Below are 22759 nucleotides of genomic sequence, written 5' to 3'. Positions count from 1 at the left end.
GTATTGCTTTGTTTTCCTGAAACATGTTGTATATTTTTCATTTCTTGAAAAATGTACATTTGGGAGTTAGGTGGTTTCTTCCCAACAGCAGAGATACAGATAAACCCTTTCAACTTACTTGACCAACGGTGGTTTATCCTTATGTTCCCTCATTTTCTCCCTCTACACCAAATCTATTCACCAGACATAGTTGATCTACAAGCTCACAATGCGTCTCGTTGCCTACTGTCACCACATATTGGCCTATTGTGACAGGGTTCTAGTGTTTGGCCAGTATTCATTCTGTTTCTGTTTTTGTTTTGTTTGGTATGAGCAAAATGTCTCCTGTGTGAATATGGTCAATTTGCAGCAGCATTTATTATGAAACCATGGCATTCATTAATGCATTCATTCATTAATGCATTCATTCATTCATTCATTCATTCACTAATGGGCGGCGGTGGCTCAGGGGTAAGTGGCTGGATGGTAACAGCAAGGTTGCCAGTTCGAACCCGGGCTCCCCCAGAGTTAGTGTCGAAGTGTCCTTGAGCAAGACACTGACCCCCAAATTGGTCCTGATGTGCTGGTTGGTGCCTTGCATGGTTTCTGCTGCCATCGGCGTACGAATGTGTGTGAGAATGGGTGAATGTAATGCACAATCTATGTAAAGCGCCCTGGATAAATGCGCTATATAAATGCACCATTTACCATTTACTAAAAGCCTGGAGTTGGGCAAAGTTGGTTCAGGGGTTTCAAAGCGTTTCAGCTTTCAACGACCAAAGTGAGTCAGTGATACTTATTGGCCTGTGTGTGTGCGCGCACGTGCGTGCCCTGCCTGCCCACCTGTGTGTGTGTGTACTCGCTCTGCGAGTGACCCCATCCATCCACTCCCTTCCTCGCTCATACGGGTGTCCCAGGTAATGTCGGCGCATTTTGCCAGTGTAATTTTGCATGAAGTCTGGCAGGTGGCGAGAGTGCCCTTAATTGGCGAGAAGTTATCATAATTGGGCTGTTTACCAAGCTGCTCACTTCAGCTCACCTCTGCCCACCAATGACACCGCAACGCCACACACCCGCCTGTGCCCACTGCCACGCGCACACACACACACACACACACGCGCGCACACACACACACACACACACACACACACACACACACACACACACACACACACACACACGCAATATACACTCTTCCATATGCCCTTCAAACTTTATAGGCCAAGTTCATCGTGTGATGAATCCCTCTTGATCGCTGCAAATGGATCCCGGCCTCTTGGCTAACACTTATGAATAAATGAATGTTTGTTTATTTCTAACTCTTTTAAATACCATAAAAATACAAAATATACAATAATACATTAAAAGAAAAAAAGGCAAAACTAAATACAATTGTTCGAAAAGGAGTAGTATGAAGCCTAAGCTTATCTGGTTCTACACCTATTTATACAATTTAAAAATAAACATGAATATGTCAAGGTTCCCTTTATATAGGCCTACCTGTTTGTCTATTTATTTTAGCACTAAGTGGAACCATAATGTACCCTCAAACCCCCCCCCCCCCCCCCCCCCTTCTTCTTCTCTGTAGCTCATAAGCAAAGTATATTTAAACCTCTTCTTAAACAGTGCAATAGTATGAACAATGAATGAACAATATGAATGAACGCCTTATCATTCACACCACTATAAGGATGGATGTGTGAGTTCTGTCAGACGCCTACATGTACAATGTGACACTATCAGGAACACTAGCACTGAACAGGGTTCTGAGATAAGGGGGGCTTTTCAGATGGGGAGCCACACAACGGCCCTCGGCGTTCTCGCTTGGATCCGCCGTGCTGCTCGTGTGAACGCTGCATACCGTGGAAAACGCTCAACACATTTCAACTGTCGTTACATGGCGGGGCGTGTTGAGCGAGACGAGCGTGGACGTAGCAGTTTCACGGGAGTGTGCCAGCTTGTCGTTTCGCCTGTCAGATTCCTGCCGTCTCCCTATTTCGGCCTGCCTGCCCGCCCGCCCGCTCGCTTTTTCTCTCAATGAAAATGAATTACAAGCCAGGTCAATCGCTGAATAGGCCTTTTTATTCTCAAAAATATCCAAAAGGTGTATTCCTCTCCTCACTAAACCGAGGTCATGGATGGGTGGCATGGCAACGGTGTTTTCGGCCCCTTTCGAACAGCTCACATTGAGTATTATTGCGGGGGCTCACAGTCACCAGCATGGCACTAGGGAGTCTTGTGTCCATGTGCATACTGTGTCTGTGTGTGGGATTCAAGCTTGGCTGCTGCAGATTGCTTTGTTCTTCATCATGGACATTATGTAGATTCATGTTACATATTACACTGCATATGCCTTCCATACTGCACGCGCGCGTGTGTGCACGATGACACGTTTGTGTGTGGGTGTCTACACACATGCGTGTACTGTGTGCCCTCATTATCACTGTGTGCCTGCCTTATGTGTTTGCCGGAGCTACCCGACAAATTGCGCATTTGCATGTCGCCGTAAGCTTATTTGATGCTCTGACGCACAACAGTGTCGCACGCTGACAATAACAGCCCTACAAGGCAATCCCACATGCAGTGGGATGCGTTGGTGCACATTGTGAGCATGTAGGTCTGCTAGTTTTTAGGTGTGCGACGCCGTTGTGCAACAAAGTATAAATCAGGCTTAACAGCACCAGACCTCTGCAGTGATCATAGCTTCATTAGTGACTTCACTTCACGTCTGGGTCCCTGGCATCCTTGTGTAGGTTGTGTCACATACTGTATATGTCACATATATAGCTTTGATCGCAACCAACAGCATCCATTATTGAGAAGGCATTTACAATGCATTAGGTCAGGGGCCGCTTGTCTCCCAAACGCCGTACCCCAAAGCTAGCGCGCTAATCACTGTGTTGAGCATGTGTGAGCGAACAGGAGTCATGCCAAACGACATTGAATGCCTTACTCTATACTGTACTGTACCGCGGCGCCCACTCACCAGAGAAATAAGAGGATTAATTGAAGGATTCCAGTATGGATTTGAAAGAGCGCAGATATGACAATATTGTGGATGGTGGCAACTGGGGGAGGGTTCGGTGATAACGAGTCAAGGTTTGTCAACAAGTTATAAAGTAGAAGAGCCATTTGAACAACTTGACCTGAGACTGCTAAATTAAGTTATGTAAGAAAAAAAAGTGTTTCGAGAGAGATCCGGTGACCCCACTTTGAATCGTGTAACCACTAGTCTAGCTATTTGAAAATATCAGATTTACAATCCCATAATGCATTGCAATGGAAGGTGTTTTGAGCCTGTAGATCTGCTATATTTTATAAAAATCACGAACATATCACAAATCTTGGCACAAAATCATTTCAGATGGGTGTATGCGGCTAAATGCATGTGTCAATGTGTGGTTCCTTGACATGAAAATGTTGGAAAACCCTCACTTGATGAACATGATCATGAAGCTGACATAGCTGTTAACAGTGTGCAGTGTGTTCAAGTTCAGGCTATGTGTGTGTCCATTAGGAGATGTTTTGCGCTCTGTTTATGAACTGTACATACTATAAGTGATGAGAGCAGAATGTACAATTACAGTATATGTACTGTGTGCCCTCATTATCACTGTGTGCCTGCCTTATGTGTTTGCCGGTGCTACCCGACAAATTGCGCATTTACATAATTACATAAATGCATCCCTTTGCTTTCATGCTTTTATCTTCCGCCCATTTTAAAATATCAAGCCAGTGCCATGCTGAGATGATGTTTGACGTCTCTTAATGGCTCTGCTTTGACAACAGAAGTTGAATGGTAAAGCCACCACGTCAACATATTATTTTTTTCCCACTGGTCCATTCAGATGTCCGGATGTAGTTTTCTTTCTTTTTTCCCACTGGTCCATTCAGATGTTCGGGTGTAGTTTTCTTTATTTTTTCCCACTGGCCCATTCAGATCTCCGGGTGTAGTTTTCTTTATTTCTTCCCACTGGTCCATTCAGATGTCCGGGTGTAGTTTTCTTTATTTCTTCCCACTGGCCCATTCAGATCTCCGGGTGTAGTTTTCTTTATTTCTTCCCACTGGCCCATTCAGATCTCCGGGTGTAGTTTTCTTTATTTCTTCCCACTGGTCCATTCAGATGTCCGGGTGTAGTTTTCTTTATTTCTTCCCACTGGCCCATTCAGATGTTCGGGTGTAGTTTTCTTTATTTTTTCCCACTGGTCCATTCAGATGTTCGGTGTAGTTTTCTTTATTTCTTCCCACTGGCCCATTCAGATGTCCGGGTGTAGTTTTCTTTATTTCTTCCCACTGGCCCATTCAGATGTCCGGGTGTAGTTTTCTTTATTTCTTCCCACTGGCCCATTCAGATGTCCGGGTGTAGTTTTCTTTATTTCTTCCCACTGGCCCATTCAGATGTTCGGGTGTAGTTTTCTTTATTTCTTCCCACTGGCCCATTCAGATGTTCGGGTGTAGTTTTCTTTATTTTTTCCCACTGGCCCATTCAGATGTTCGGGTGTAGTTTTCTTTCTTTTTTCCCACTGGTCCATTCAGATGTCCGGGTGTAGGTTTTGCAATGACAAACGCACACTGATTTATTCCCAGCGTGTCCATTAATTGTTGTGTTCCCCGGTGTTGACAAGCAGCGTTGGCCCTCCTAGCTGATGCAGACTCCCTCAGGGACCACCGTATACGCGGCGCACATCCTCATGTATTAAATGGTGTCGAGCTTAGCATGACGCACCAACATCTATCCGTTCATTACTCAAGAACGGCAAGGTTCCAAGTCATGAATGTGGTGTCTTTGGAAAGGGGGACAACTTGCAGGAGTTTTAAAGACATTTCACCACCATGAAAGCAAATGTTATGCTATTGAAGCATCTGTGAAGTCTGCAAGTGGTTAAGTATGCAAACATGCATACTTAAGTGTCAAGGGGGCAAGGGCAACATGCAATCTCAAACACACTGATCTGAACAACAGCACAATGTTGTTCACCATCTCTTCCCAGTTCCTATAGGACTCAATACTTTACATTCATATGAGAGGGACTCAGTCTTTCCATTCACTAGCCCTTACCCGTTGCGCACCTTGTGGTCGCGGGGGGTACTGCGCCCTTGGTGCGTTTTCACATTTTTTATTCACTAATAAATTAATTATTAATCATTAATGTGTCAAATCGAAAAAAGGGCTTCGTGAAGACCTAAATTATGTGTGAAAAGTGGGAGTGATTTGGTGCAGGCACTGTGGAGCTATTACAGTGTTTCTGACACACACACAGACATTGATTGAATTGAGAGTGAATACAAAACAGAACTGAGGATGTGCTTCCCGTCCTTCTCCGCTCCTTCTCGTCTCTTCACGGTAACTCCTCTGATATTCACCGGGGCCATTTTGCCTTGTTAAGAACTGGAACGAGTCCAGACGAGAGCGATCAGATGCAAAAGAGCATGTGTATCATTCTACAAAACAAAGACATTATTTTTAAATCATTGGGGTGTAAAAAACAATTTTCGCTGCACTATACGTCAACCTGTTATTTTCTCTCCCCTGTAAAACACTAATATGAACCTTATTTTCATTCACAGTACTTGGCGTGTAGCAGTGGATGGTAATAGTGGTGGCCATGTTTTGTTTTTGCCGGTGTAGTTCCCACCGACAGAAATCCCATTCAGTTCAACATAGACATTTCAGAAAATCCTTGTATTAAGGATTTTAAGCCTGGAATCAAGCCAAGCAGAATCCATGGTGAATCGTGACCATAAAACATTTGATTCTGTTGGGTGCGGCACAAGGGGGTGGGGGGGCTTGAGGTATGTCTGTGTCTTAATGAAATCCTCTGCAGAGGAAAGGGATGGGATTTTTACTTTCAGAAACAGAAACTGTGAGGTGAAGCTCTACGGGTCTGTTAACAGATCTAGCTTTAACTGGGATTCTTTCCGGATATAGCTGTAGCATTGAGGCTTGCATGTTATGGGTCTGTGTTACTTACAGAGCTTGCTGTAGCATTAGGGGCCCGCCCTGCATTACAGATCTTGCACAATGACACAGAGAGGAGAAAAGAAGCAGCAGGGAGAGAGACAAAGTACACACAGATTAGTGGATATTGGCACCACTGGGTTTTGGCTGGTGAAAGAGACGTACAAGATAAGCATAAAACCACTGGTCTTATCTTAGAGAGGGAGAGAGAGATGCAGAGCGGTTGCAACTATACTGCCAATAGCAATCTATTCTCAATACACCCCCATTCCTCTCTCTCTCTCTCTCTCTCTCTCTCTCTCTCTCTCTCTCTCTCTCTCCACCTTCCACTGTAACTGCCCCTCCTTCACTCACCAAGAGTGTCGGGGGCGGTTTTGCTATAGAATATAGAATATAGGTCTCAAACGAAAAGCAACCAGAATAAGTATTTTTTCTTTTCTCTCCATTATTCAACTGTATGATTCCGTTAATCACTCCTCTTACTCCCTTGCGCTCTTCTTTCCTATTCTTCAGTTCAGTTTTGTCACCCTGGCTCTCAATTTGGTAAATGACTAACATTATATCATGTGGTTTTCTAAATTCTGACGGTTTAAACGATGTGCGGGAGTCCAACATGTGCTGCGTTGATGCCGTCTCATGTATAATTGCCTGTTCCTCATGAAAATTCCAGAAACTGCCTCACTCCTTGTCAGCGAGCGCACACACACACACACACACACACACACACACACACTGACGTATTGAATATTTAACATTTGCAACAAAAAGGCACAGCAAGTACACAGGCATTGAAGAGAATGAAGTGTGGAAAGGCATGTGGAATTTTTGACTAGGTCGTTCTACAGGATCTTAGAGAATGAAAGGATGCCTGAGGAAAGGAGAAGTGTGCTGGTGCTGGAGTGTTCAGAACAAGGTTAGGGTGACGTGCAGAGTTGTGGAAACTACAGAGAGATAAAGCTGATATACAATGAAGTTATGGGAAAGAGTAGTGGAAGCTAGACTATAAGGGCAGAGGTGAGCATTTCTGAGCAGCAGGTTTCATGCCAAGGAAAGGAGTACGACAGATGCAATATTTGCTTTGAGAGGATGTTGACAGAGAAGTTCAGGATGCTGCATTGTGTCTTTGTGGATCTGGAGAAAGCATACGATAGGGTGCCGAGAGAGGAACTGTGGTATTGTGTGTCTGCATCAAGGATCAGCACTGAGCCCCGCCCCTTCTTGTTCGCCATGGTCATGGACAGGCTGACAGACGAGGTTAGACAAGAATCTGTGTAAAATAAAAGTCCGCACCAACAGCTCTGCTCCACAGATTTTTATTTATATTTACCCATTTAGACCTGAGTTAAAAACATTCACTTTGAAAGAATATATATTCAATGATTTGCGCCACATTTTTATGATTTTTCAAAAATAGCTAAATTATAACATAATGTTTAAAACACCAAAAGGGGTTCCAGCCCAAAATGGGTTAAACACTGACATATAGTGGCACAACGTTTTGGCCATGACTGGAATTCATCAGGTTAGATAGGAATCCCCATGGACCATGATGTTGTTTGCAGACTATACATTATGATCTGTAGTGAGAGCAGTGATAGAGGAAAATCTAGAGAGGTGGAGATATGCCCTGGAAAGGAGAGGAATGGAGGTATTCAGCTAGAGAGAATACGTGTGTGAGAATGAGAGGAACCCAAGTGGAACGGTGAGGTTAGAACGAGTAGACGTGAAGAAGGTGGAGGACTTTAAGTACTTGGGGGTCAACATTCCAGAGAAATGGAGAGTGTGGAAAAGAGGTGCAGAAATGAGTGCAAGCAGGATGGAATGGCTGGAGAAAAGTGGCAGGTGTGATGGGTGATAGGAAGGTATCGGCAAGCATGAAAGGGGAGGTGTACAAGATGGTGGCGAGAACTGCTATGTGATATTTAGAGACGGTTGCACTGAGGAAAAGACAGCAAGTAGAGCTGGAGGTAGCAGAGACTAAAATGTTGAGGTTCTCTCTGGGAGTAACAAGGAGGATAGGATCAGGAACGAGTACATCAGAGAGACAGTGCCAGAGAGGCCAGACTGAGATGGTTTGGACACGTACAGAGGAGTGTGTATATCGGTAGAAGGATGTTGAGGTTGGAACTGCCAGGCAGTAGGCCTAGAGGAAGACCAAAGAGAAGATGTATGGATGTAGTGAAAGAGGACATGAAGTTAGTTTGTGTGAGAGAAGGAAGTTAATCTAATTATCAAGGAAGTTAATCTAATTATCAAATCAAATGATTTATTTTGTTCGCATGAATGGTATAAATTACATGAATCACATTAGTGTGTTAAAGAAGTATAACTAATTGCATATGTTTGATTAATAACATCTTTGAATCAAGGCTATTGATTAATGTCTGAAGATATTTAATTGAATAAATGGTAATGATGATGACAAATGACTTCTGTGGATCAAGTAATGAGAAAGAAAACAATGTTATCCAGTGATTAAAGTAGTATATTACTGCATTTTCAAAGCACTATTGGAATGTCACCAGTCAGCCAAAAAGAAGGAAGTGGGAGCAGTTTCTCTTCCGACTGCAGGTCCCATGTCAGGCTGTTTCTGGGAATCATTTTGTTAGTTTTTTTAAGAAAAAAGAACATTAGATAATCATTACATAACGTGCATGTTGGGAATTGATTTATTGAACTGAATTTGAGAACGTTGTCTGAATGATGAATTGGTTCTGGGCTCTGGCAATGACATGATGTACAGAGAAAGAAGAAAAGATATAAAAATAAACGGTAATATCTGCCATGTTCATTTGAGATCACTCCAAGTTAAATGCACACTGCATGTTTTACTGCACTAGAGCAGTGGTTCTCAACCAGTGGTCCTTGAGGGGACTCCAGGTGGTCCCCAGCTAAATGATGGGGAGTTGGTACCAAATGGACCCTTATTTGAGAGTGTGGAATGAAAGTCCATTTGGTAATTTTTTTACAAAGAGTTAAATTATTATTAAACGTCTGCATTACTTACTGTTATTTATGTTTTCCAATACAGCATGGAATTGTGTACATATTTGTTAGTTTTGGGTCCTGAGGCTAAATCTGACTCTGAATACAAGAGTCTGAGCCTTTCACTGGCAACACACTGTGTGGAGTCAGTACTAAAGGTCAGATAAAAAAAAAAAAAAGGGGGTTCGCCTGCAGGCAGGACAAATGACACACACTGCTACTTACTATCACCAGCTACTGTAAATACTGGACATTCTGTTAATACATATGTGTGTTTTGTGTTGTGAGACACTATTGTTTTTAGATTCACAATAATAATATTCCATCGGCTTCAACTTTCAAATGATTGTTTGAAATGGCCTGGGGGAGCGCTCTCTAAGCAGGGGGATAATAAGGCTGTGGATGGGATTAGCTGTTTGTGCTATAGTTCTAAGATGATGTGTACATAATCATCCACACAAACATGCTGTCTGTGCTGTTCTCAAAAAAGATGAAGAGCTGTTTGTGGCCCCGGGTTTCTTTCTCTGTGCATTCATTCTGTGCACTTGAACGTGGCTGTGAGTATCCATTGTAGGTGAATGCATGTGCACACTTGTCCACGTTTGTTTGGATTTTTATATACGCGGCTCATCCACATGCTGCACGGCAGGACTTGTCAAGTAGGTCATGTACACAGAATACACACATGTGTGCACACACACACACACACACACACACACACACACACACACACACACACACACACACACACACACTGCATGCTGTTGTTGAGTAGCCTCGGGCGCATCTCAAACATCCGACGGTATGGGAGTTGCATTCTGACACCAATTATGCAGAAAGGACGGGGACTTGTTGCTGATGCCAACAGAGCAGTGGGCTGTTGGGTTTCCTCTGCGTCAGCTATAGCTCAAGGCATGGTTTTGTAGAGAGGGGGTGGGGCCGTGGTGGGTATCAATACCAACATTTCATCAAGCAACCATGATTTCCTCTGTCAGCTGAGTTTGGTGTGTGTGTGTGTGTGTGTGTGTGTGTGCGTGCGTGCGTGCGCGCGCGCGTGTGTGTGTGTGTGTGTGTCTGTGTTCGCGCGTTTGCCTATAGGCTCGAAGCTTTAATGCTTTCATGGGAGTGGCACTCTCTTTGCATCTCCCAACGCCCCAGCAGAACATATACGGTACATGGGGAGAGGGAGAGGAATGGTGCGAATAGTATGTGCATATTTCCTCCTATGTTAGTTTAGCTACAGTAAACCCCTCACGGAGAAGGAGACAGAGGGGGGAAGCGAGGGGGATCACGTTAAATTGTAGATGAGTTTATTAATCCCTAGATGATGGCCATACTCTTAATGCTATAATCTAATGCCATTTCCTCCCACAACAAGTCATTCTGTTTCGTGATGCTTGAGTGCGACCGGTTTTCCCCCGTCGTCGGTGTGTGGAATTATACAGAGCATTTTTTTCTTTTTACATCGATAGTATAGTGTTTTCTGCTGAGGATTTTTCTACTTTCTGTGCTGTAAGCATAACGGTTTGAGTCACGCTTACTCGGTTCCGCTGACCAACACTGTTTTCCCCCCCTGTGTCATTCCACCAAGGATCCAGTTGAAGGCACATGCACAAAGCCATGCACGTACTGTAAAAGCACTGGTGGGAAAAGTAATACACCTTTTGTACCAATGCTGCAATGTGGAAATACTCAAATACTGTTACAAGTACAAATCCGGAGTCCCAAATGTACTTAACTAGTAAACTAAAAGTAGTAGTAACTAGTAAGAGTAGAGTAACTACAAGTAGGATAGTATTGGTATGAAAAATAAAAGTACTCATTGTGCAATGTGCAGAATGTCCCATTCCACAAGGTATCATAACGTTCAATTCATAAAAAAATATTTTGAAAATAGCGGATATACAAGCTACAAGTTGTGAGCTTGTAGATCGGCTATTTTCAAGTTTAATAGTTTAAATGTATGTTTTGTCTACACAGTAAATAGTAACTATACGTAACTACTACTGTACGTTTTCAAATAATTGTAGTGTAGTAAAAAAGTATAATATTTGCCTCTGAGTAGAAGTATAAGTATATGGAAAGCTGGAAATACTCCACTAAAGTAAAAATTCCTCAAAATTGTAGAGTACAGTTGTAAATGTACTTCTAGTTACATTCCACCACTGCGTATAGAGGCACCATGAGGCAGCACCCGGTCACCCATAACTTGTGTAATGGTCCACCTGTCTGCTATTTCCACCTAACCACCAGTGCTCTCTGTGGTCAGACAGGTCACTGTTGTGTGTCTCCTTGTCTATGCACATTTCCACAATACACCAGTCAATGTGGTGTCTTGTCAATGTGTTGTCCTGTTGTGCAATGCGAACTGCATTTGGATAGTGGTATGTATGTTTTTTGGGGATAGATACAGTTATTATGTGTCAGCCTTTATCAGCCTCCACCTCAATAGATGTTTTGGTATAACACTCGTTTCATTATTGTTAGTTTAACTATAGCCTACATGACGTGATTATACTGCAAATATTTTCACTGAATGTTTGCCCCAAAATTGACACACCAAGGTTACTGTATGTCTTCAAACTGGGGTGAATTCCGGGCATGCACCTTTTTATCCTTCTCATGTTCAAATTAAAAGCTCCAGAAGTGGGACGAAATATGGTTTCTCGGCATGGAATGTTTCCAAATGGATTCATGAACCAATTTCGTATAATGCTTTGAATATGTTAAACATGTCTCCAGAATTGGCACATGTTTAACATACAGTATTTTTAAGTAACTCTCCCAGACTGTGCTGTAAGTGTAACCTGCTCAGAATGTTGCTCCAAAATGTCTAAATGGGGACCCTGCAGTCTGTTGTTGACAGATGCTGCTCTTATATTGAGTGGTGAATGCCAACAATAATTGAATACCGTCGGCTTCCCATCTGTAGGTCCCTCATTGTTATTCTCCCGCCATGGAAACATTAAGATTTATTTATGTATTTATTATGGACATGCGTGTGCGTGTGTGTGCGTGTGCGTGCGTGTGTGTGTGTGTGTGTGTGTGTGTGTGTGTGTGTGTGTGGGTGTGTGTGGGTGGGTTGGGGTGGGGTGGGGTTGTGCGCGTGCACCCACGCACACTCAATTTGACAGTTCTCTAGTGGACCACCAGCCAGGCAAGCAGACAGCTGTCTAAGCCTGGATACATATTCTGACAGCATCATCATCATCCTGATGTCTAGACCCGAAAGCCATAAAAAAGAAAAGAAAAAAGAAAACATAATGCAGAAGAGAAGCCTGGACTTGGCTGACATTGCGGATCGTCCATTAAACCTTCTACATCTCTGCTCCCCTTAATACATTCTATAACAATATCCCATTCTCTCCATTTTACTTCCCCCTCACAGCCTCATTTGTCTATCTGACTCACTCACGATAAGAAAACTTCCATTAAATTTTGAACCGTATCCTCCTTTTGTAATTCTGCCGGTTCCGTTCTTAACTTGCAGTTATCCGTCATCTGAGCTCCTTTCAACATAAAAATTGTCCTTCGTTGCTTATCTGTCTTTGTATCCCCAATCCACCCCCCCCTCCCCCAACCCCCCCCTCTCTCTCCGCGCGCGCCCACGCAGCCTCCACTTCCTGGTGTTCCACACGGAGGAGGTGCACGACGTCCTGCGGATCTGGGACGGGCCGCAGGAGGGAGGCGTCCCGCTGAGGGAGCTGAGCGGCTCGGCGCTGCCGCCGGACGCCCACAGCACCTTCAACACCGTCAGCCTCCAGTTCACCACCGACTTCTTCACCAGCAAGCAGGGCTTCGCCATGCAGTTCTCTGGTGAGAGGGAGAGCCAGGGGCTGTGTGTGTGTGCACGTGTTCATTGTATACACAGGGTGTGGGTCTACACAGACAATGACACAGAGAGAGAGACACTTCTGAACTTTGAGTGTACAGCTCTCATACAAACACGGTCATACAGTTCAATTGCCGTGACCACTGTGCTCCTCCTTCTGTGTGTGTAGTGTCCACGGCGACCTCCTGCAACGACCCGGGCACGCCCGCCAACGGCACGCGCAGCGGCGACAGCCGGGAGCCCGGCGACCCCGTGCTCTTCCAGTGCGACCCCGGCTACGTGCTGCAGGGCGCCAGCAAGATCACCTGCACCGAGATCAACAGCCGCTTCTTCTGGCAGCCGGACCCTCCGACCTGCTCAGGTAAAGGTCTACTGCACACAGACGCCCAGGTTCCATCGTTCCACGCAGACATGCTCTGCTCCAGAACACCGTCTGCAGCAACGCTAAGCTGATTATTGTCAATGACTGATGTTTGCCTGCATCTCATGACATATACATGGCATAACACATAACACAACATGGCAAGGAATCATTCATAATGGAATTTCTGCTTCTCGGCTTAAATATGATGGTGGAATGTTATAGAATACTAAAAGCGGCATAATCTGATTAGGTACGTCGTGCTGTATACTGCGCGACGGTGTCGCCGTTTAATGCAGCCTCGAGACTTCTGCCATTTGCCTGAAAGAATAGGAAGGCATTGTAAACGTGGCTTATATTCCCAGACACGGCCATTTTATAGAGTCCTGAAGTGAATCTTAAGTGGCTTGCCCAATTGGCCTGACCCCTAGACATCATCTGAGCTCACATCGACAGACACAGAGATCTGATTAGCCCCCATCTCAATAACACAGCCTCCATCAGACAGACCGCAGCTCTCCGCCGTTGTCCTTTTGTTCGTCGTAGGACTGCGATCGCATTAACGTTGTGCTCTGGAAAACGACGCAAAGTCATTAACAGTTGCAATTAAGGTGCCATAATTAGCTGCATTGTTCAATCAGTGCTTGGCTTAATTGGTTTGATAGCTGCGGTGGAAAACACAAGTGGAGGCCGTGGGCAGACCAGGTGAGGACCTGTTGACCGCTGTGTCAACAGGCAGGAGTTGTGTCTCAATATAGGATCTCCTGCATTCACTGATTAAACTCTCTTTTGAGAGTGTCAGCGTAGCATTTCATGCATTTGCTCCGATGAATGATTAAGCCAGTGGTTCTCAGACAGACTTCCTCATTTCATAACTCTGACAGTATACAAATGGAACCAAATTAACCCGTGGGGGAGTCCGACACCTAATAGAGTAATAATAGTCCGGTGTCTGAACCCATTTTTACACTTTAACCCCAGCCTCCCTATTTGGGGGCAAACATCCGGCGAGAATAGCAGATCCACAAGCTCATGTATCGTGATTGGTGAAGATCTGCTATTTTTGGCAAATGTATTTAGAGGAAGATGCAGAGGTGGGGGGAAAGGAGCAGGCCTAGTCGATCCAGCTATGACGATAAATTGGGTTTAAGTGGTTTAACAGTTGAATGAACTCTCCAGATGTGATTTTCTTTATCCGTGTTATTAATGCCATTTTGTCCTCTGGGGGTATAGCTCCATGTGGAGGGAACCTGACAGGACCCAGTGGCCTGATCCTATCTCCTGAGTACCCTGAGCCTTACCCCCATGGCCGGGAGTGTGACTGGACTGTCTCCGTCACGCCAGACTACGTCATCGCTCTCAACTTCAACCAGTAAGCTCTGCTCATGACGCACACACACACACACACACACACACACACACACACACACACACACACACACACACACACACACACACACAAAGTGCACTTGGACTCCATACCGCATTGCACTTAAAACCTAATCAGATTACAGGCTGTTATGGCAATAAGCAATCCAAATAGAGATTAGCGAATGTAACCGCTTATAGATGCCCCCTAGTGCACCCAAAAATGATCCGTTTACTTACTTCCAAATTGTGCCAATTCGATGTGTTTTGCAAAGCAGTTACCTCTCATCTCACCCAGGCTTAGATATTTTCCAAGCACCTTTTCTCTGTATTATTCTAATTTTTTCATAGGTTCAGCCTAGAACCCAGTTACGACTTTTTACACATCTACGACGGGCCCGACTCCCTCAGCCCCCTGCTGGGTAGTTTCTATGGCACGGACGTTCCCAGTCGCATCGAGAGCAGCCTCAACACGCTCTTCCTGGCCTTCCGCAGCGACGCGTCGCTCAGCAGCAATGGATTTGTGCTGCAGTACACAGGTACAGTACAGGCATGATTTATGTTCAGTATAGCACAGGTGTGGGAACTTTGAAGCTTATGTTTTATTTTTTAGCTATTTTTGAATTGGAATCTTGAAAAGTAAAAGTTTGATTTCATTTCAAATGCATTTAGTTATACTTGTGTTAACTTTATGAACTTAATTAGGAAATACATTGGATATAAAAAAGACAATACAATTGTAATACATAATAATCATCTTTGAATGTTTGGAATTGTAACATATAATTGCATTAAGTGAAGGTGAAGGTGGGCTCCCGGGCCACCAGTTGTCCACGTATGGTTTAGCATGCCAAATGGAAATTACTACCATAAAGTGGAGGTCTGGGTTGGCGTGTGTGTGAGTGCGTGCGTGCGTGCGTGCCTGCGTGCGTGATGCATGACCTTTTGAACATGGAAGAGACAATTCATGTCTCTCTAAACTCTCCCTCCGGTGGTGTGGGACTGTGCAGCTTATCGACCTTATGTGCTTTGTTCCCCTTTTTAACTTTGTCTCGTTTCAAGTCCAATATGAGTGAGATTAGCAGTGTGCAAACTGCTTCAGAGACACCGCAGGCTCCCTCCGCTGTGTCGTCTTGATCACAACCCTCCCATTTGCACCATGGCTTCCCTGAGTGTAATTACACTGAGCTGTGCCTTCACAAGTGTCTGACTAGAAAAGAACATAATGAAACACCCAGAATGTGCACATATCACGCAAGCAGAAACACGCACCACAGTTGATTCTTCATTCTTTAAAGATGGTGTGCCGTGATTTTTGAGTGCTGCAACCACTCCTATAGACAGCTATGTGTGTGGCTGTGTCACTACAAAGTGTGCAACCAACATGCTCACTGACCGTGTCATGTTGGTTTAGAGATGGCCAGGAGGACAGTCATGTTGGTTTAGAGAGGGCCAGGGGGACAGTCATGTTGGTTTACAGAGGGCCAGGGGGACAGTCATGTTGGTTTAGAGAGGGCCAGGAGGACAGTCATGTTGGTTTAGAGAGGGCCAGGGGGACAGTCATGTTGGTTTAGAGAGTGCCAGTGGGACAGTGTGAATTAGTTACTGATGTGCAAGGTAGACTATGCTCCCCACCTATAGCCTGCTGCTCCACCTCCAGCGAAAATAGCTTCTGAGTCAAGACTTATACGCAGTGTTCAAATTAAAGCTGGTGCACCGCACAGCGTAATTTACGAATCTCCAAATCACTAAATATTTACGCAAGCCCTTAGGCACTTACAATGGCAGATCACTTTGACATACATAGTAGTGAACATACATATTAATATAACAAATCATTATTGTCTCATTTCAACTTACAGAATCCACATTACAGAAAAAGTTATTCATAGAAAACAATTTAACACTAATTATTAATTTAGACCTTTAGGAAATACAGTGTTTAAGAAATGGATCCAAAATGCTTCACGTTGCAATAATAACCGATCTCTGTCCCCACCTCTCTTTAAAGGGTTGATATATTTTATATCACCTGATGAAGGCCGTTCACGGCCGAAACGTTGTGTATTAATTATGGTGTTTTGAATAAAAAGCAAACACCTTGGAGCAAATCTGTGTGCGGACTCTCCTCTCTTCATTGATATATTTTATGCCTTGAAACCTCAGGGTACATATATCATGTCCAGTACTGTTGAAGTGGGATTTTTCTTCTTTTGTCCTGATATTACTTTTATGTTCAGTGATTCTGGTTCTTAATTCTCTTTTAGTTTTTCCTACATAGCAAAAACCACAGGGGCATTTTAGGAGATAGACAATTTTTTTTGTTCTACAAGTGATTCTCCTTTTTACTTTATTTTTTTTGCCTGTGTGAGGATGTAAAAAAATCCTCTCCTTTGATCATGGCGTTGCAATTAAGACAGCTATTACATGGGAAGTTACCTGAGGGTAGTGAGGACATGAAATGTTGAGGTTGTACATAAATATATTTTTTATCAAGTTTGTCTATTAGGTTCTTAGACCTTTTATTTGCAAAGATAGGAGTAGAAGAAAAGGTTTTTTTACCTATAGCAGGGTCACTGGAGAGTATATGCCAATGCTTTTTAATTGTATGTTTAATATGTTGAGAAATAGGAGAAAATGTGCTAGACAAAACTATTCTTTGACCTGTTGAGACGGAAGACGGTTTAGGGGTTAGGAGATCGGTTCTATCCAACTGTTTAACTCTGGACTTACATTTATTTAAAGTGACTTCTTCGTACCCCCTTTCACTGAACCTGGCACTCATTTCAGAGGCTTGTCTCTCAAAGTCTGCCTCTGTACTGCAGATTATTTTGAGTGTCAACATTTGGAGGAGTGATACCATTTTAATTGAACAAAAAATTCTATATAACTGTCATTTCCGTTGCTACTGCCAATTTTGACACTGACGAAGGCCTGCTCGCCGAAACGCGTTTGTCTGTCTGGTATGACTGCTGCTGCGGAGCACTATCATTATTAAATAAGGACTCTTACTCGACTGAGAGTGCGGATTATATTAATTTTCTATATGTTCATTTTGAATCTGCACCCAGCACACGCCTGAAACTTTATAAGACGGTCTGAGTAGAGCGGGCCTTTTCCCTTGAAGATCACTTTGACGGCATCAACAAACTCATTGAATATAACAAACAACTGCTACATCGCCAACGGCAATTACGAGATAACTCCACAAATCCACCATGTATTGTAAGGGCAGTGTGTCGGGTTGCACTAGCCCCATCTGCGATTCACACATGCTACGACACATGGAACACATGCACGGAGTATAGGTCTATGCAAGGAGCACAGGCTGTGATGCTCCTGTCTCCATCTCGCCTATATCGAACACACCCATTGTTTCAGAGTGCAACACTCCTCCCGACCAATAGGGGCGCGTAGAAAGCCTATGGCAAAAAAAAAAAACAGCTTGGATAAAAATGCCTTTTATTAAACAACGCGGAATGCAGCAGTGCTAATCGCTGTACCAGCACATTTCTAACACCCGTGGCCCATGGGGTGAGTACTTTATATTTGAAATCTGAATGTTCATCTGTAAATGTAGCGATCATGTAAAACAGGCGGGAGTTAAGCCTCGTGAGGTACGAGCGTCATGTGAACCATGGCTAGACGAGTTGAAGGAATCTGTGTTTTCTTGTGTGTTGGGCTTGAATGAACATTCCCATATATTGCCTGTTGTAGTGTCACGTGATCCGTTAAAGCCGTGATTCTGCTAACAGACATTTTATTTTGAACTAGCTTTAAATTAGACACGGCAGCTCCGTTAAAGGGCTTTGCTTGAGAGAATAGTGCCTAAATCTCCCCTGATCCCAGATTGACCCCTCCCTCGCTCCTTGCTCCTCACTTCTTGGCTCATGAGCAAATCATTAGTTCTACATAAGCAGTTCGACCTCTTCGGGACCCTATATGGAATATAGCCCAGTCCATTTGCAGATTGTACACAAATGGGGTGAAAAGCACTAGTGTTGTTTTCACTAACACGTTCTAACCGCAAGCCACCCCTTAACTCATTTCCCACAATATTAAGTGCAGTGTGTGATACTGCAGGGCCAATCTGGCTGAGCAGATGGACCCAGCGTGTGCCTCAGCGAAAACTCCCTCTCTCTGCTTCCAATTCTCTACACTAATGAACCGTAACCAAATAATACATAAATTACTGCCTCCGTTTCAGGCAAACAACACGACTTTAAGGCATGTTTTGGCTGTGGTTTTGGCTCCGTTTGGAGAGAGAACAGTGGGCTGACGAGTTGGCCTGGCTCGTGTTTGGTCAGCCCGCCTGCCACTAAAATATCCATTTTGAAAGCTGTTGCTGTCAGCCCTTCTAAAGTAATCTCTCTCTCTCTCTCTCTCTCTCTCGCTCTCGCTCTCTCGCTCTAACCATGTCTGATTAGATTCTATAGGGACATGTGGTCCTAGTCACTGATAAATAAATAAAAACAGCTTTTATATGATCGTGTTTATGCTGCGATTTGGTATCTGGCACATATGGAAAGATGCAGAAACAACATGCATGCACATGCATTCTCTCACTTTGCTTATCTATACGTCTGTCTGTTATCACACTCTAGGATTTTTTTCTTCTTTCACATTGCATTTTCACAAACGGAACGGGTGACACCTGTCACACAAACTGTATTTTGGTGCCAGCTATATTTTGTATCCATGCTTCCCCTTAAAATGTGTGGAGTGCCCCAAGGTTATTTTGTTTTTATTCTGTTGCTTATTTATTTTGTTATTTCTTCACTTTTATATAAAGCACATTATTCTTTATTCCTGTTGCAGATTTAATCTTAATTCTTTCAGTTTTATGTAAAGCATAAGGTTATTGTTTTGTTTTGTTGCTGATTAGTTTGTTTTTTTGTTTTTTTCTTTTAGTTTTATGCAAAGCACTTTTTGACCTCTTTGTGACCACTTTGTGACCATAATAGAGGTATTATTTTTGTATTATTATATAAAGCTCTGCCTCTTTAACAGAAGAAAGGGAGAGGTCACACCCAGATGAATGGCACGTAAACTGCTGGTGTTACTGGTGTTCAAACTGTGTGTGTGTGTGTGTGCTATTTTCGTGCTCAGACAGACCCAGCCAGGGACAGACACACATAGCTCCTTAATGAAGTGGTTGCACCACAATGGGAAAATAGTCCTCCATCGTTGCTTCCAGTCATCTCGGTTGTCCTGGGACAACTCGTTGGTGCTTCACTCGCATTATCTTTTAACTTGTGATAGCATTATTGTCAGTGTTGGTTATCTTCTGCAAAGAGAATACAAAAATAAATCAATGTCTGGACCAGTAGGCATTCAAGGTCTTGATTTTGAAGATAGACTGACGTCCAAATCTATACTCTCTATAAAAAACAAGTTGCTCATCACTCACAGTATCCAGTGGATTTTCTCTGTCCCAAGAATGTGTCTTGGCACACAAGATGTGTCTTGGCATCTCCTCCTACTCTTCAATCACCCCAAATTCAGTCATTGTTTTATCTTCCACTCATTATTTCATCTCTTTAAGAGACTAATATGAGTCCTTTAAACTTTTCTGAGGAAAATGGTTTCCAAGGACCTTCCAGCAACACATTAGGGAAAAGCTAAGTAACTAAGTAGGGGAAACGCTTTGAGATCAAAGCCATATGCCCTATCCAATATCCTAAGGAAATCCTTATGGTGATTTTATGCAACTCACTTTTAAGTTTTAAGGCATTTAAGGGCAACCATTGAATAAATGGTTTTGTGCAACCCAAGCACTGACCTGCCTTGGCTTGTGGAGACAGACAGACAGACAGACAGACAGACAGACAGACCTCGTGCCCAGCACTTCTGCCCAACCGTGAAGGATGACATCCAACATCCACCTTGCTGAATTTGGTGGACAATTTGGTGGCAGTGCAGTTTGTACAGTATATGTAATTTAATTCCATTTTATGTTGTGAGTTGAAAGGGAGATATTTAATAACAACTTAAGCACATGAATCCTAGCATCCCTCCCTATTCTGGGCATTATAATAAGAGGCCAATATAGCAGATCAGTCAGCAGAAATAGCCAATACAAGGTCACACAGCATGACACGTTGTGAGCTTTGTGTAAGGACATAGGGATGCCAGGTTGAACAAAGTCGTTAATGATATGCTTTTTTGCTGCCAGGCTGAATTAGATCGGGCATTTTCGATGGGACTAAATTGCCCGGAGCGCTTGACCAACAGTACGTTTTTTGAGATGTGAGGGATACTAAATTGGACGGGGTTGCTTTCATGTGGACATCTTCTACCGGACAACAGCATGTGGTGCTCGATTTGTCAAGACATCGCTCTCGTGACCTCAAGGGTGGTGATTGATATGTCAGAGTGTGTGTGTGTGAGCGCGTGCGTGTGTGTGTGCGTGTTATCTGTAAGGAATAGAGAGCTGGCGTGTGCTGTGCTGTGCATTGTCTTCTCTAGTTGACTGCACAGTGGAAGTCTTGTGTGACGGACAGGTGTGTGCAGTCAGCAGACCTTGGGCCGGAGCAATGTCACTCTCAATCAGCTGCCTGTCTGTCCGTGCTGCCATACATACAGTACACTGGCTCCTAACAGCACGCAATACCTCCATACATTCACTACCATACAGTACACTGTGTCCTACACTACCTCCATACATTCACTACCATACAGTACACTGTGTCCTAACAGTACCTCCATACATTCACTACCATACCGTACACTGTGTCCTACACTACCTCCATACATTCACTACCATACCGTACACTGTGTCCTACACTACCTCCATACATTCACTACCATACAGTACACTGTGTCCTAACAGTACGTACACTACCTCCATACATTCACTACCATACAGTACACTGTGTCCTACACTACCTCCATACATTCACTACCATACCGTACACTGTGTCCTACACTACCTCCATACATTCACTACCATACAGTACACTGTGTCCTACACTACCTCCATACATTCACTACCATACCGTACACTGTGTCCTACACTACCTCCATACATTCACTACCATACCGTACACTGTGTCCTACACTACCTCCATACATTCACTACCATACCGTACACTGTGTCCTACACTACCTCCAAACATTCACTACCATACCGTACACTGCACATACACTACCTCCATACATTCACTACCATACCGTACACTGCAGGGTTTCCTGCACAATGTTGTTGGTATGGCGCTGCGCATTTTTTGAGGGGGATAGTGAATCATAGTGTGTGTGATATAATAATAATAATAATAAAACTTTATTTGTATAGCACCTTTCATGACATGAAATGCAGCTCAAAGTGCTTTACAGAACAATGGAGAATAAAAGAAAAGCAAGGCAACGACATTAAAAAACAAGCAGTAATGCAATACAGTGAGGACATGAATAACAAAAAATAAAAAATAAAAGATCAATTAAAAGCAATGTTGTAGAAGTGGGTCTTGGGCTGAGCTTTAAAAATGTCTACAGAGGCTGCCTGACGAAGGTACAGTGGGAGCTTGTTCCATGCCGACGGCCCGTAGAAGCAAAAAGCTGCTTCCCTGTATTTTTTAGTTGCCATTTTTTTAGGCAAAGCGAGCAGGCTAGCAGTGGAAGACCTTAGGGGGCGGTTTGGGACATATTTAGGCAGGCAGTCATGTAGGTAGGAATGTGCGAGACCATTGAGAGCTTTATAGACAAGTAAAATAATTTTAAAATCAATCCTAAAAACAACTGGAAGCCATATGAAATGTCTAGTACCTCCCCAGTGCCTCCCCCAGTGCCACCCCAGTGTCTGCCCAGTTTCCGCCAAGTGCCTCCCCAGTGTCTGCCCAGTGGCTCCCCAGTGTCCCCCTGAGTGCCTCCCCAATGTCTCCCCAGTGGCTGCAGTTTCTCCCCAGTGCCTCCCCAGTGCCCCCCCAGTGCCTCCCCATTGCCTCCCCAGTGTCTTCCCAATGCCTCCCCAGTGCCTGCCCAGTGTCCCCCCAGTGTCCCCCCAGTGCCTCCCCAGTGCTTCCCCATGTCTCCCCAGTGCTTCCCCATGTCTCCCCAGTGCCTCCCCAGTGTCTCCCCAGTGCCTCCCCAGTGTCTGCCCAGTGTCCCCCCAGTGCCTCCCCAGTGCCTCCCCATGTCTCCCCAGTGCCTCCCCAGTGTCTCCCCAGTGCCTCCCCAGTGCCCCCCCAGTGCCTCCCCAGTGTCTTCCCAATGCCTCCCCAGTGCCTGCCCAGTGTCCCCCCAGTGTCCCCCCAGTGCCTCCCCAGTGCCTCCCCA

General features: G+C 44.2%; 1 protein-coding gene across 1 annotated transcript in view; it reads left to right on the top strand.

Annotated features, from left to right (window-relative positions):
- Positions 1–22759, top strand: part of csmd2 (CUB and Sushi multiple domains 2) — a gene marked incomplete at both ends in the record, with an annotated part of 400982 nt that overhangs the window by 246554 nt on the left and 131669 nt on the right. Inside the window, 4 exons of the mRNA XM_083776184.1 lie at positions 12538–12740; positions 12926–13117; positions 14351–14489; positions 14837–15024. Coding sequence (XP_083632310.1) covers positions 12538–12740; positions 12926–13117; positions 14351–14489; positions 14837–15024 — 722 coding nt within the window. The remainder of the gene's footprint in view (positions 1–12537; positions 12741–12925; positions 13118–14350; positions 14490–14836; positions 15025–22759) is intronic.

Source organism: Protomyctophum parallelum (assembly GCF_964188405.1).
Source record: "Protomyctophum parallelum genome assembly, chromosome: 1".
Classification (NCBI taxonomy): domain Eukaryota; kingdom Metazoa; phylum Chordata; class Actinopteri; order Myctophiformes; family Myctophidae; genus Protomyctophum; species Protomyctophum parallelum.
Note: the sequence above shows the minus strand (reverse complement) of the source record. Positions and strands in the feature narration are given on the sequence as shown.